This window comes from Hylobates moloch, unplaced genomic scaffold (genome assembly GCF_009828535.3).
Source record: "Hylobates moloch isolate HMO894 unplaced genomic scaffold, HMol_V3 SCAFFOLD_2, whole genome shotgun sequence".
Lineage (NCBI taxonomy): Eukaryota > Metazoa > Chordata > Mammalia > Primates > Hylobatidae > Hylobates > Hylobates moloch.
Genome location: NW_026652277.1, coordinates 29853377 through 29869269, shown reverse-complemented (window position 1 = coordinate 29869269; position 15893 = coordinate 29853377). Strand labels below are relative to the sequence as shown.

The 15893-nt window shown below is 35.5% G+C and overlaps 1 protein-coding gene across 7 annotated transcripts in view; it reads right to left on the bottom strand.

Annotated features, from left to right (window-relative positions):
- Positions 1 to 316: 316 nt before the first annotated feature.
- Positions 317 to 15893, bottom strand: part of UBE2D3 (ubiquitin conjugating enzyme E2 D3) — a 73640-nt gene continuing 58063 nt past the window's right edge. For all 7 annotated transcript variants that reach the window (XM_058432571.1, XM_058432579.1, XM_032176578.2 and 4 more), the window contains 5 exons: positions 15808 to 15839; positions 8486 to 8563; positions 7368 to 7473; positions 5315 to 5408; positions 317 to 3397 (listed from right to left, as the gene is read on the bottom strand). In XM_058432571.1, the coding sequence (XP_058288554.1) occupies positions 3352 to 3397; positions 5315 to 5408; positions 7368 to 7473; positions 8486 to 8563; positions 15808 to 15839 (356 nt within the window). In that variant the 3' untranslated portion in view covers positions 317 to 3351. The remainder of the gene's footprint in view (positions 3398 to 5314; positions 5409 to 7367; positions 7474 to 8485; positions 8564 to 15807; positions 15840 to 15893) is intronic.

The window sequence follows — 15893 nt, the reverse complement described above, 5'->3', positions numbered from 1 at the left end:
CTGTTACAAGGGAATGCTACGAGCAGACTTCTGAAAACGGTTCTGAGTCTTCATCATTCACCAGAATCGCTTGGAGGGTGTTTTAATATAGGTGACTGGGCTCCATGCCAGTTTGATTCAGGACTCGGATGGGGCCTGACAACTTACATTACAAAGAATTTCCTAAATGATGCTGAGATTGTTATCTCAAGAAACATTTTGAGAACTACCACCTTAATTCTTCATAAACTGTATAAGGTTAAAAATCGAGCTCACACACAATATTAAGCTCAAGTGTGGATTTCATGTTAGCTGGAATTACCAAGTAAGACCAAAGTGTCTTTAAACACAGACTTTAATGGTAACAATTCCTTTAAGCTCAATTAACTTTAGCTATTACAAGTCTTATGCAGATGTCACTATTAGACAATATTTAGTGACTTGCACTGGGTTCCTCATAAAAGACAAATTCACTTAAAAGTGTAATCAACAATCATTAACAGTTTTGTTATGCCAACACAAAACATGGCTGAGTTACCCCCCTCCCCGCCCAAAGCACTAACACGGCATGATCAGTACCTTAAGTATACTTCAACTAAGCCATTTCAACAAACAAAAACAACAACAACAACAAAAAAAGTGAGTGTTTCACTACCCCTGAGACCACTAGTTAACTGTGGTTCATACTTTAAAATGTGAGTACACCCACACAAGAAAGCAAATTAATCAGTTTAAAAAAATCTGATTATCACATTGCAAACTTGCCCAAGAAAAACAAACTGAGTCATTTAAAATGTAAATTTACCATTAACAGGCCAACTGGATCCTAATTCGGTTTACGCATTAAAAGATGTAGGAAATACAAAGACATAGTCAAAACTGATTCTAATACTCAGTTGGGTCCTATACATGGCACTAGTAATGTCAAATTACTGGGTGGAGTGGGGCAAAGAGGGCAAATTCTTAGATTCTTTTGAAGATTTCATTGTACATGATCTCATGTCCAGTGTCCATACATTAAAAAATGTTGGTTTTCCAGGTACTTTACTGTTCTTTTAAACCTGGAGAAGCCTCTATGGCTTATTCCCTTAGAAGCAACAAATGAAACGATGTATAAAGCATCAAGTCAAAGATACAGAGAACTGGACACATCCACTAATTGTTACGACAATCAAAGTCGTCTCCATAAATACCTAAGGGTTGTCTAAGGCTATAAAGGTCAATTTGAAAGCCAGTTAGGGATCCACTGTGTTTCATAAAAGTGTCTTACACTCATGTTTGGCTTTCAAGAAGTGATATGCCTACTAAAGCTGTTATTTTGAGAGTATATGCATCTCAGAAGTAATTTTTAAAACAGAGCCAAAGAGCAGTTTTTCTTACCTTGTGGAGCAGAATGTAACTAATTTCTCATTTGTAATTTGAATCCAAAAAAGTTATGCAGTATGACATCTACCCTGAAGGAGCCATTTTAAGCAAAACACAAAATGAAAAAATTCACTCATTGGAAAAACTGCATAGCTGGTTTTTTCCCCAATGAAATGATTACAGAATTAACAAAGCCAGAACATCTTCAGAAGGCATGCATTTCACTTCCAGTTTAGAGAAGAACCTTAAGTCAATAAATCATGTCCAAACTACATATTAAAATGTTTATAAAAAGTAAGTTTTAACATTTATTTCTAGCTTTCCACATCTGTGTGCAGACAAGGAATAAGATTGCACATAAGTGTAAGCAGTGCAAAAATGTGGAAGTGGAGGAGTCACAGATGTGCTAGAACTTTAAGAAATAAAGCAGTGGACAAAATCAAAATAAACAGGAAAAATGTAAAACTATGGGATCAGAATTAGGAAAGGTGAAGAATGGTAATGCCCTTGTTACTACAGAAGTTAAATTAGTGGCACAGATAGCACTTGTCAAACAAAAAACAATCCAATAGCATTGACTTTTATTCATTCATGTTAAGTCACCTGAAATGATATCTGTTGCATTTAAATGCTCATTAATGTAAATGGCTGAACAAATCCATTTCAATGGATACTCAATATCCCACATAGATAAGTCACTTCAACACAGCCTCATGACAACTCCCACACCAAAACAGTACTTTATTTTGCAAATTTTGACCCATTATTACTCCCATGTTATGTTTTTTTTTTCAGCTGTCAAGTGTACAAGGTGAAGAGAAATTTCAGTTAAGACAGGGGCTGCACCTGGAAAATAAATTTCTTAAACTCCATAAACACATTTCAAAACTGCTGGGTCCCAAAAGTCCATCTATGAACTCTAGGGCTGCCAGTATCATGTGCAGCACATTAAAGCTACACTATCCAAATAGCTTATTAATTCTGCATAAATCAGGTCAAGCAATGTGTCAACCTGTAACAGACTGTGCACTTTAACTGAACATGGCAAAATATTCACTCTTTTGAACTTTACATCATCATTTGATGTCAAACAATGAAGCAAATCCCAACAGTATATACAAAAAACAGCTTTGCATTTACAAAAGATTGTTTCCCATACTGATTAATCCAGGCAGCTAACTCATTGGTTTATGCAACTTTATTGAAGAAAAATAAATCAATTACTAGCAGAGCTATTAGTTGATCACTCATCCATTGACAGCTTGCATCATTTATTCAGTGCTATATTAAACAGTGTATTGGAAGATAGATTAACTAATAGCTCCAAGCCTCCTAACAATTTAAATGAAAATTACAAAATGTTTGAGACCCTATTTTGGAATACAAAGGGTGTTTGACTTCCAATTTCCATTCTCTGTAGAACAAGAACAGGTCATTCCTTTATTGACATGCATAAAATACATCACATTTTCTGTTCTGCTGATGCTATAAATTCAATACCAATTCTCCAGCCACATCAGTTATGAGCATAAAGTATATCATGTAACCTCAAATCTCTAACAGTGGAAGGCTTAAACAATGGATGCTGCTAGAATAATGCTGTATCCTTTGATGTGACAAGTGAGCATCCATCTCCCTCCCCCTCAGATGATTTCTTCAGCATGTTAGAGCAGTGAGGAATGGTTTTAGTCTCATAACCAAGTTAGAGTGAAGACATTGGCCACATAATACACATGCTCCATTTTTTTTTTTTTTTAAATTCTGAGTCTTGGGCAACTGTTCTCTTGTAACTACTTTACAGTTTCTAAAAGCAGTTATTGTCCAAAGCTGGAAGAACTTAAGTCTTCTCAGATGAGCATGTGAATGAATGGAGGGAGGTAAACAAAAAATAAAATTAAAAAAGATGAGGTCTGATAGGGGAGCAGCCGGATAAGAAAATCAAAAAAGGAACAGTAATTTAAAGTTTATTCCAGCTATAATGCAGGTTATTCTGACTTTAAGGTAGCATCACATGGCATACTTCTGAGTCCATTCCCGAGATATTCTGTTGTACCTGTAAATAAAGATGTTATTTTTAAAAGTTAAAATAAAGTGAAAGAATTCCTAATACTTTAAATGGAAGGGGATGATTTCCATTTTATCATCTCCAGACTCATCATGAAGTCATCTCTAATGACTATGATCAGAATAAAAGCCAACAAGGGAGAAATAGCACTGGTACTCAAAGCAATGTATGAAATGAGAGCCTGATGCTCTCAAAGTAGTATTTTAAAACTAACAAAGCAGCACTGAAAACTGGGAGGCTAACAAAAATAAAAGACCCTTTCTCTCTACCACCGAGCTCATGCTCTAATTTTAACATGAAGAAATTTTTACAGTTCATTATGGAAAAACGTTAAAATAGTATACACATTCTATCCATCCACAGAAATTTCCACTAAGGCCAGAACCAGGCTTTTACTAAAACAATTTTATCTGAATCCTAGAGTTTGGGAAATTACTTGGTCCTGGATACTATAAGAAAAAATGGCTTTGGGACTTAGGTAGAAGCAGAAGGGGAAGATGACACTGGGCAGAATGACAAAGGGCAGTAATTTTCAAAAGGGGTGTGTGTGTGAGTGGTTGTGTTCATCAGAATCACGTGTTACTTTTAGTAAGTGTGGTAACTGAGGCTAATAAGCACCACCGAGACCTGTTGAGTACAAGGGCATCTTTGTTTAAAAAGATCAACAGGTAATTCACACACAAGCAAGGTTATTACTCAGGAAGACTAGTAACATTGATAAATACTGTCAGCTTCCCCCCTGGATTATACTCATGCCAGACTACTTACCCCAAAAAACAGTGATAACCTTAAGAAATGAATATATATATATATATGCACAGGAGAATTTTTATATTGTTTAAATATTAACTAGCTTTATTTCAAACCAAGAACCAAATATGGTCCAACAACTTTCCTAAACTTTTTAAAAAGTTCTACCAATTCACTGTCATCTCCTAAGGATACTCTCTCAAAAAGCCAGTACTTTAAAACAAAGGCTTTATTTAGCATACAGGGAGCCACAAAGTACAGCTGACGCTAATGCATGCTTGTCAGTAATGAACATTTAGTTTAGATGCTTAGGCTTAAAAGTGTTTTCCCCTTACATTACTATCTCCTGGCAAAATTTTAACTAAACCACCACATTCTGTACAGGATTGGTACAAAGTCTCAAGCTAAAATTTAAACACCATGATAGTTTGAAAGAAAAAGATACTACATAAATTCCCATTTCTTACTAGTGCTATGTAACTGCTTTGCCATGCAATACTTTCAAGCAATAACGGCTACCAGATATTTACTTTCACGTTAAACAGAGACCAAGCAGTTAAATGTACAGTTTTCAGAAGACTGCCATATCTGTTACCTTTTGTTAGTTAATACAGTGCCTTAACGCATGCAGCACTCAAGTGCTGGCAGTACCATGAATAAGCGCACCATAGAGTGCAGATCCTCTTACCCTACAACATAGCGTATTTCTCTGTCCACTCTCTTGCTAACCTATTGTACCTAATTGAACAAGTACACTTAGCATTAATTATAACATATGAAAGTTATAATGGTTAAGTTGAACATAAATATAATTCAAATATTTGAGAAATTTAGACCAAATTTTTACAATAGTACTAACATTTTTTGGAAAAACATGCTTGGGGTAAAGAAAAATTTGCTTTCTTCCCCAAAATTTGATAATAAAGTGATACTGTTTAACATGCTAGGAAAAACAAACATTTTAGAGGGGAGCATTCACTGCCACATAAGCTAAATCCTGTTAAGTTTTTTTAAATAACCACATTTCAATAGCTTTCTCCATATTTTAACTATTATCTTACTAAATATCAAGTCTTCTTGGCACTGTCACAAGCAAAGTATAAGCCTAACTCATTAAGTAAAACCACTTTTATAATAACTTTTTAACATACTTACTTATCTCTGTCTGTTTTATAGATCCGTGCAATCTCTGGCACTAGGGGGTCATCTGGGTTTGGATCACATAGCAGTGAACAAATGGATAAAAGAACTGCAAGAAAACAAAAACGTCTGTTACCCAGTTTCAGGAGTTTGGATAAATAAATTTTTCTAAACCGTGTTATCACAAAACTCAATCCTCAAAAGACTTTTATTAGTGTGTATCTCTATCTCAATGAGACATAGTTTTACAGAGATTTTGTTTCACAGAAGACAAGCTTCTGGTAAGTAAGAAGTGCTAAAAACAGGGTTTTGTGGCATCAAATTCACTGCTGACTAGCCATAAAAATAGTTTCTAAGATAGGCAACTGATGCCGTATTAATATATGTATTTTAAATATGCATAAATGATATTAGAACTTCAGGGGTTTCTTGGTACTCTGTGTGGCTGCGGGGGGGGGGACGGGACTTTAGCAAGAATATGCAGGTAACACTCATGCCATATTCATAGCTGTTAGGCATGACGAAAAATCCATTCTTAGCCACTGTCTTGGGAATTTCTGAGAAAAACCTTCAAGAGCTCCACTAAATGTCTCCTTGAACTTGTAAGCAAGAAACCATATTCCCAAGAGTACTAGTTAAATACAATGCCAAAATCTCTTCAGTACTAAGTGAGTCATCAGCTCTAGTTCTTACCTTAACCAGTTCAACATACTGATGTATAAGATGTCAAGCATTAAGGAACATAGATCGCATTCACTTTGAGTGCCTGCTATGTGCCAGTCACCATATATGGTGGTGCTGTTATAAAATGTTAAGATATAAATGCTTGAAATGGTTCTGATTTTTTTTTTTTAAAAAGCAATAGTGTAAAAAAGACAACACTCACATATTTATTGACTACAGCAAATTTAATTTCAAACCCCAAATACAGCAGAATATAAAATTACCTAATATAGGAGACTTGGCTATACAATCACTCACAGAAAAAAGGCAGCTTCAGTTGTGACTGCTAGTTTAATAAGTTAGCAAAGTATGGCTGCCAAAAAAGTAAGTTGCTTTAACGACAAAACATACCAATTCAATCTGTCCTTACAAAAACAGTTTTCAGTGTTACTGTACGCTCCCAGCAGTAGTAGAAAAACTTGGAAGCTGATATTTAGGTATGGAGCATGATTTGAAAAGAAATTAGAAAGCATCCAAGAGGGTGAAAAACAGGTCTAAAATTTTAAAAACACTTGAATTATGGCAGCATCTGCCTAAGTTGTTTCTTTTTCTCCCTTAAGTGATTCTACTCAATAAAGTTTGGGAAATGCTACTGCTACAGTCTCTCTCCCTGAGATTCAAGTGCAGTATATACGCATATGAAACTTTCATACAACGCCTTGCCTTTTGAAAAAGCTATTTTGTACTTACTGAACTCATAAAATCAAAAAACAATTAATGGTGAATAGTGTTAATTATTACAACGTCACCTGGGATATTCATGCAGAGACTGGAAAACCTGTTACATATAACATAACAGATGCCTATTAAAAGTAAGAGACCAGAATCGATCTACAGATCTTTCGAAGATTATATAATTTTAGACTGTCATTAGGTAGAAACAACCTATCATGGTTACATAAAACATGACTAAAGATTTGTCTAAAAATTAACCCAGGAAAGCAAAATCAGAATTTTCCTAGAGTGGAAACCTCAGGATTCAAAAGCTCTATTAAGTTTAGGTATATCATACCATTCTTGGTAAAAAGGCCACAAGTTAGTGTGAGATGTCCAAGTGGTTTGGGATTGAAAAATACAGAGGTCTATTAAAATAAATTTTGCTATTATGAGATGAAGATAACTCATCAGGCAAATAATGCCTACTCACCACAATTTGAATTTTAACAACTTCTCACAAAGTAAATCAACACTACTAAAAGAACAAAAACGATAAAAATAACTTTATTGCTTCCCCATCTCTTACCAAAAAGCTGCCATAATAAAAATACTCAGATAAGTAGATCTAAGAATGAAGCTTTATTAGACAATGAGAACAGCTTAAGATTATTTCACTAGAAGTATTTACCTTTAGAAATTGTTAAAGCAGGCGACCACTGTGATCTTAGAATATCGAGACAAATGCTGCCATTACTGTTAATATTTGGATGATAAATTCTTGTTGTAAATGCAACCTAAAACAGAAACTTTTAAGTATTTTATTCAAATAAAAACAAACATCTTTTAAAGCAAAACTTAAAATAATCAAGCCACAATGTTAAAAATGTCATCTATTAGCATAGAAGTTCTAAATATTATAGAAACTGATTTTTACAATCTGACCACAACCCCCCTACCTCCTCTTTTTACAACAGAAACCTAAACTTTTGGATAAAAATTTCATTACTCATATGATGTAAAGTTCTAAAGGTTACTTTGGCCCTACCATATCATGAATCAAGGGGCAATTTAAAGGTATTTAATACATTCATTTATAAAAGCTGTAACTTTTGAATGTAACCAAAAGTTGTAGACCATCTCATTTAAAGTTTCATTAAGTTACACAGGCACACCTGAGTCTGCATTTCCACCGTACATAAAACATAAACTTGAATCACAAAAATGGAAACCATCGCATTGCACCTATAACATTACTAAAGACTGTTACAGTGACATGTTTACGACCTTTGTATATTACCTTTTCTAGTTACTCATACAGGTTGAATTTATGTTAATGACTGAAAAGTCAAGGATAATATGCTTTAATACCTATAAACCAATCAACTCAGTGCACTAAGCAACTCTAAGTTTTCATAAATTTACACTTACATATCCAAAACTGTAAGCATAATAAGCATATGCTATAACAATACATGCAAATATAAACTGAAGTTGGACATTTGATGCTTACAAGACAACAAAAGCCCAAAAATCAGAATCTGTGTAACAATAATACAGATAAGGGGGGAAGCTTCCACATGGTCTGAATCTTGCAACATTAAAGAAAAGGCAAACCTTATTCCTATTTACAAAGTTCAAACTGAGGTCTAGATCTTTAAACCAAAGTTAAGAGTCAGCATCTATATATCAGTGCCTCGATTCAACATATATATACAGCCTACGCAGAACGCTATCTTCCAAGAATGCACTATTCCTTTGAAATAAAGCATAAATCTGTACTAACAGATTTTGAGGGAAAATACTTGCCTTAGGTGGTTTGAAGGGGTAGTCTGTAGGAAAATGAATTGTCAAAAAGAATACACCGCCTTGATATGGGCTGTCATTCTGTAAAAAGAAAAGTATGCTTAACTCAAATTTAAAATATTATTGCTAAATATTCCGTAACATTTGTTTCCAAGCATTTCTCTAATAATGAACCCAAATCACCTATTTACACTGCAATAAATAATCTATTCCATGAAAATTCAGTCTATAGTAATAGAAAAAAACACTTAAAACTTATACAGTAATAAACCCTAATCTACCTACAGTGATTTTACACAAGTCACCAAAATGTTTTTAAAAGTTATCCAGAAACGCAAGTATTCTACATCTCAATTCTCAAAGGAAAAAGTACACACAGCAATAAAGCCTACACAATGTTTCAGAATAATCTGTAAATAAAATTTTACATGTGTAGATTATTTCTTCCAGTGCCAGATGTGTACAAATGGCTTTACAACAGTCCATTCTGCCCACTGGCAAACCAAATGTTAGCTATTCCAGGTAACACACACCACCTTCAAGAGACCAGAGAAAAGCCTAAGCTTCTTATTTTAATCAATACCAGAGAATACGTGCATTGTCCCTATTTTATGCATGAGAAAAATGAGGCTTAAAGAACTTAGTCTAGTGTACAAATGGTAAATGATAGAACCAAGATTCAAACACAAGTCTTTTGAAGACCACTTAATGACCAAAGATACTGACCTACTCAGGAATTTAAAGTTAAAATGTGGAATGCCTAACTGCCTCTGGGTATGCAAAGAACCAATTCGAAAACATGTTTTAAAACTTACATGAACTGGGTTTTTACCAACACTGACTCCCTTCTATTAGAAAGGCTTTGTATATACAGCTATATGAGCCTTTCACTATGCCCATTCTGGATATCAGGCACATAAAAAACAGGCCTGACGCTAACACAGCTCATCTAATTCCTACCCTTCTGTAAAATAATTAAACATTAATTCAATTAATCTAACCCCTTGCTATATACTGTATGTGTAAGGGATCCAAAGAACGATTTTTTTATCTTGATGAGCTTACACTCTGATAGACATGTAAAGTAACTGCAATGAAATGTTATAGGTATCATGAAATATGAACAAGGGACACGTGGAGTTCAAAGAAGAAAGGTCAATTTATTAATGAAGAATCAGGTTCAAAGAAATATACAACTAGTAAATGGAAGAGCTTTTATTTGAGAGAGAGTGTCACTCTGTCGCCCAGGCTTAAGTGCAGTGGCACGATCTCGGCTCACTGTAACCTCTGCCTCTTGGGTTCAAGCAACTCTCCTGCCTCAGCCTCCCAAGTAGCTGGGATTACAGGAATGCACCATCACACCCAGCTAATTTTTGTATTTTTAGTAGAGACTGGGTTTCACCGTGTTGGCCAGGCTAGTCTTGCGGCCTCCTGACCTTGTGATCCATCCATCTCGGCCTCCCAAAATGTGCTGATTATAGGCGTGAGCTACCGTACCCAGCCAGAGCTTATTTAAATTGAGTCCTTCTCCAACTCCCAAGTCTTTCCCTTTTTTTTTTTGTGGGGGTGGAGGACGGGGGGGGGAATGGGAAGGGGGACAAATGAGACGCAGAATCTCGTCTTGCTGTTTGTTGCCCAAGCTCGAGTAAAATGGTGCAACCTCAGCTCACTGCAAGCTCCGCCTCCCAGGTTCAAGAGCTTCTCCTGCCTCAGCTGCCTCAGTAGCTTGGATTGCAGGTGTGCACTAACGTGCCCAGCTAATTTTTTATTTTTAGTAGAGATGGGGCTTCACCATGTTGGCTGAACTCTAACTCCTGACCCCAGGTGATCTGCCTGCCTCAGCCTCCCAAAGTGCTGGGATTACAGGTATCAGCCACCGTGCCAGCCCTTTTTCATATTTTCTACAAAATATGGAACTAGAAAAACACCCAGGTCACTTAGAATGTGACCTGAGTTTATTAGATTAACATATCTTTGTTAAATAGTTACATTAATTTTGAATAGATGCTTCAAATAGCATATACTTTCATCTGATCCGATATAAGATATGTTTTTTCTGTGTAAAATTAGCAATTTAAGGGTAATCCCAAACATTAAAGTTGTTTTTGTTTTTTTTGAGACAGGGTCTTGCTCTGTCGCCCAGACTGGAGTGCAGTGGCACAATCTTGGCTCACGGCAACCCTCTGCCTCCTGGGATCAGGTGATTCTCCCACCTCAGCCTCCTGAGTAGCTCGAACTACAGGAGTGAGCCACCACAGTCGGCTAATTTTTTTTGTCTTTTTATGGAGTTTTTTTGTCTTTTTAGTTGAGAGGCTGGTCTCAAACTGCTGAGCTCCAGTGATCCACCCACCTTGGCCTCCCAAAGTGTTGGGATTACAGTCGTGAGCCACCACGCCCGGCCCCAAACATTGAAGTTTTAATAACCTAATTCCAGAAGTTCTTTGTAAGCTTTCATTTCAATTTTCATAAAATCAAATGCTGTCTACGGCTGCTTCTGAATAGAGGCAATCTGCTGATGGGATTTAGGCATAGCCAAATTTTGTTTCATTTGTTCAAAAAAAGAACTCTATAAAGTAGGCAAAATATTTCAATGTTACGATTTAACACGAAAGTTCTGCCATACCAAAAGAGGAAGAACTACGAGGTTCACAGATAATGAAACTAGGCCATATAAAAAATTGAGACCCTATGATATTTACATTCAATTATGAATCAAGGAACACTGTGATCAGCAAATCGACTCAAATCTTACAAGTCCAGAATTTATAATTAGATTTTTTCAGAGACCTTCTACTTGTTTTGCTCTTATCAGTGCAAAGTTGCTCCCTCACAGTGCCTCAGCTCTTCTGTGGCAATAAAATGTTGGTTTTTTTTTTTTTTTTTTTTTTTTTGAGACAGAGTCTTGCTCTGTCCCCCAGGCTGGAGTGCAGTGGCGTGATCTCGGCTCACTGCAAGCTCCGCCTCCCGGGTTCACACCATTCTCCTGCCTCAGCCTCCCGAGTAGCTGGGACTACAGGCACCCGCCAACACGCCCGGCTAATTTTTTGTATCTTTAGTAGAGACGGGGTTTCACCGTGTTAGCCAGGATGGTCTCGATCTCCTGACCTCGTGATCCGCCCGCCTCGGCCTCCCAAAGTGCTGGGATTACAGGCTTGAGCCACCGCGCCCGGCCTGGTATTTTTTTTTTTTTTTTTATAAAAGTGGTGTTTTCGCCCAGGCTGGAGTGCAGTAGTGTGATCTCAGCTCACTGCAACCTCCACGTCCCAGGTTCAAGAAAATTCTCGGGCCTCAGCCTCCAAAGCTGGGATTACAGGCATGTGCCACTACACCCAGCTAAAAATGCTGGTATTCTTATAGGTTGATTTTCTACTCTTAACTGCTGACCCATAAAAATTTGAGTTGCAAAATATATCTCTGGTGCAGTTATTCATTCCAGGGCATATATTCAAATGCCTACTGATATTTCTACTTGGATATCTCATCTCATGCGTCCAAAACTGAAACTTGTCTCCTCAATCCCTTCTTTCCTGTTTATTAATAGCAAGCCATAACTGAAAGCCATAAACCAGGATCTCTTTATTGACTTCTTCCTCTCTTATCTCAGAGTCAAGATAGTTATCAAGTAAGATCTTTAAAATTTCTTGAATTAGCCTCTCCTTTATGCCCACTGTCACTACTATCTTAGTTCACGATGTTATCTTCAGCCTAGATTATGGCAATAGCTTACTAATGATTATCCCTCCATCCTAATGATAAAGTGGTCTTTCAAAAATGTTACTCCCCTGCTTGAAATCTATGATAGTTTTTAAGATAATTCCAACTCCTAAGTACATACGGTGCTTTATGATCTGGGTGCCCATCTAGTTTCATCTTCTGTCTCTTCTATAGAACATGTTCTCTACGGCACATAAAATATTATATGGATAACATATCTTTTTCTCTCCCCTGCTTGGAATATTCTTCCTTATAATATAGCCCTTCCTTTGTCTTATCTGCTCCCTACCCTTCTTTTATACCTCTTTAAGCACATAGTTACCATTATCCACCCATATATCTAACATTTACTTATATTTTTCTTTTATTAGACTACAAAGCTCCTAAACGAGTAAGGTAAAGATGGAAAAAGTCTTCAGCTATCAGTAACCTATATGGGAAATGACATAATACACTTGAAATAAAAGTTGAAAAAATAATTCTTATGGACAAAATAAAATAGTACCTATGGACCAATTATTTTAATTCAGATAGTTTTTACGGTTGATTATGCTCAGGCTGCCAAAGGTTACATTTTTCAGATAATTTCACATTTTTCAACATCTCTGTCATAGATTAGGTGGAAGTTAGTGTTGTTCTCTAAATCCATTTTTTCTGCCAACTCCATTTCCAATAAAAAAAAAAATTTTAAGCAAGTAAATATCAGAGGCAATAGGTAAGGAAGTCAATTTCTTCTAATTGCATCAATTCTTGTTGGAAACTAACCTTAATATAGTACCCCCCCGCCCATCCCCCACCGAAAAAAACCACGCACACAAAAAACTAGCAATGCTGTCATTTCTTTCGAAGGTTTAGTTTTTAGTCAATAGTTGTGCTTCCGAAGTAGCTTACCTTCAGAAATAAGCCAGTACACATGATTATTAAAACTAAGCAATTTTGCTGCATAACTAATGATCTAAAGGAGTTCCCAACAACTCACTAAAATCAAAGTTACTCTATTGAAACTTAAAATTAGATGGTATATTCCCTACAAAGTCAGGAATCTTCAGTTCTGTGGCACTGACACCACTTTAAGGGACCTAAGTAGTAGTCCAAAGCAAAAGTGACGTTGTTAACTGTCCAGTTCTCCCACTAAATCCGTAATTTATGGGTTGCTTTGGGTCATGACTGCTTGCTACATAGAGTAACCATACTCACAAAATAAGCTACTATTTATCTTATACAGTGATGCTTTGTCACAAAGAAGTATTGAGAAGCCAAAAGAACAAAATGAGTTGTTTCATTGGTGCAGTCCACAGTAAGCATATAGTTAACTATTTAAAGCTGGCATCTAAATTATGTGCTTACTTATGCACAAGACAATACCCGTACTTTGGGTGGATTTTTATAATCTTTGACTCCTTCCTGATACTTACCCACCCAACAGTGAGAACTAACCTTTTTAACTGAAAACATATTTCAGTGAGTACTGCTACCAAAGCAAAACCCAGCAGTTGTGGTTAATCAGGTTAATATTTAAATAGTTCTGAAAATCACATGCTTCTGTTTGTAAAAGCAGAAAACTGCTAGTCATTATATTAAAAGGTTGCTGAAAAAATTCAGCAAGGAATAGCCATCATCTGAAATATATATTTAAAAAATGAAAAAAGGTAAATGTTTTCTGAAAATAACAGCAAATTAAACTGCTAAAAAATCTGTCAGAATAAGCAACACCATTCTCTAAAAAAATTACTACCATACACTCATCATTCATGTTTCTTTTTGATTGTCTACAGGTATGTTCCTTGCCTTTTGGGAAAAACTAGTGTGTTGTTCAAAATAACAAAGTCTAAACTGTCAAGTAGAAAAACCAACTAGTTTTAAGGAGTTGGTTTATTCTGCACACCATCCAATTAGAAATTTTAATTACCAACGCTTCTGTGCTTTCTTAGTATTGACAATTTTTATAATGAAACTATCAACTACCCTCTGCATCAAAGATGAGCTTTATTTTAAAGCATTTTATAGAATTCTTTGAAAACTGGTAATCCAAAATGGGAAAATTCTAGAGGTTGCAAAAGCAACTGCTTTACAAAACACTAGGTAGATAATACGGAATTGACCTAGTAGGCATTGTGGTAAACACATATCCCATCTAAAAAAGGGAGGCAGCTGTCATTCCATCTCAAGCCATTACTGCTTATGGAATGTGGGCCTACTCAGAAGGCTTTTATTTGAAGACTGCCAGCTTTCAAAAACATTGTGTGGGCCAAACTGGGTAACTCAACATTTAACTGCGTGTATTAAAATTACACAATTTTGCTACCAAATTACATAAAAGTAAGTACTTTTAAAACAAAGTAACATTTAAAACATTAAAAATAGTCCTGTAATAACAAAATGCACAATCCTGGCTTTGTAGTTACTAAAATGATCCAGGACATTTCAGATTATTAAACTTAATATTTGCACCCCTGCCATATCTTACTTTTAGTTTTTCTACCTTTAGGGCACTAACATTTTAATTACTCTAAATTAATCCTCCCTGCTACAATTTCCCATTAATTTCTCCTATTCAGCACTTCATTCACCAATCACTTATTTTCCATCTTATCACACTTCAGCACTTGTTTTAGGTATCTGTTTCCTCTAATAGAGTGTAACTTCCCTATAAGATTGACAGGGATGTTTATTATGTTCAATTTGTATCCTTATTACCTGGCACACAGTATGTACTCACATTTGAGACAGAAAAATGACTAAAGTTAGAATCAGAATTACTAAATACTTGTTGATTCAACTCATCTACTAACTCTAAGAGCATTTTTTCTTTTAGAATTCTAAATATTACTTACTGACCATTATCTTACCTAGTACATTATTGCTCTTTATGTTGCTTATAAAACCACCAAAAAGGGAAGACAGTTTTCAGTAAGATACACATGTAACTTAGAAAACAAATCCTTAAGTGCCTTACCAAGTTAAAAAAAAAAAAAAGTTAAATATTTGTGTAAGATACAGTCTTACCCCAGGATGTTTTAGTGCGCTCTAATTCTCTGAAATTCTTAGATGGTATCCATAATTCTGAATATTCAATTATCCAGCATATAGTTGCTTATCTACCCAGGATAGAAAGGAATTTTGCTATATTCAAAATATCACTTTCTGCCTAAATATATTCAAATTTTGCATAAACTGAAGTTCTATAAAGAATCAAATATCAAAATACAATTAAGCTAGATTATTGGCAGCTGCAGTAACAGAATAAGATCTCTGAGTAACACAACTCATGGCAGGATCAGAGCCAGTAACTTTGTCTCTATAAATAACAGGAAGTTCCATGACAATGCTTTACACAGTGCTATGAAGAAAAACTGAACTGAGATACAGAGATGTTTAGTAGGTCATAGAGATGACTATACTCTAGAACGTGAACACAGGGATAGACACGAAGTACACATAACAAATGACTAACTCATTATGTTGTTTATGTCAAATGCAGTAGAACTATGGAATATCCAAAAGAGAATTAACTATATGATAAAATAAACCTACAGCCCAAGTTAAAAATTACAACCAAATCAATGCTGGATTTTCACTTAAAACTAAATTTAAAAATTCTTAATACTTACAGGTCCCATAATCGTGGCTTGCCAATGAAACACTAAAAAAAGAAAAAAACTCTGGTTATCTAAAAATGCACAAGCTTAAAAAAAAT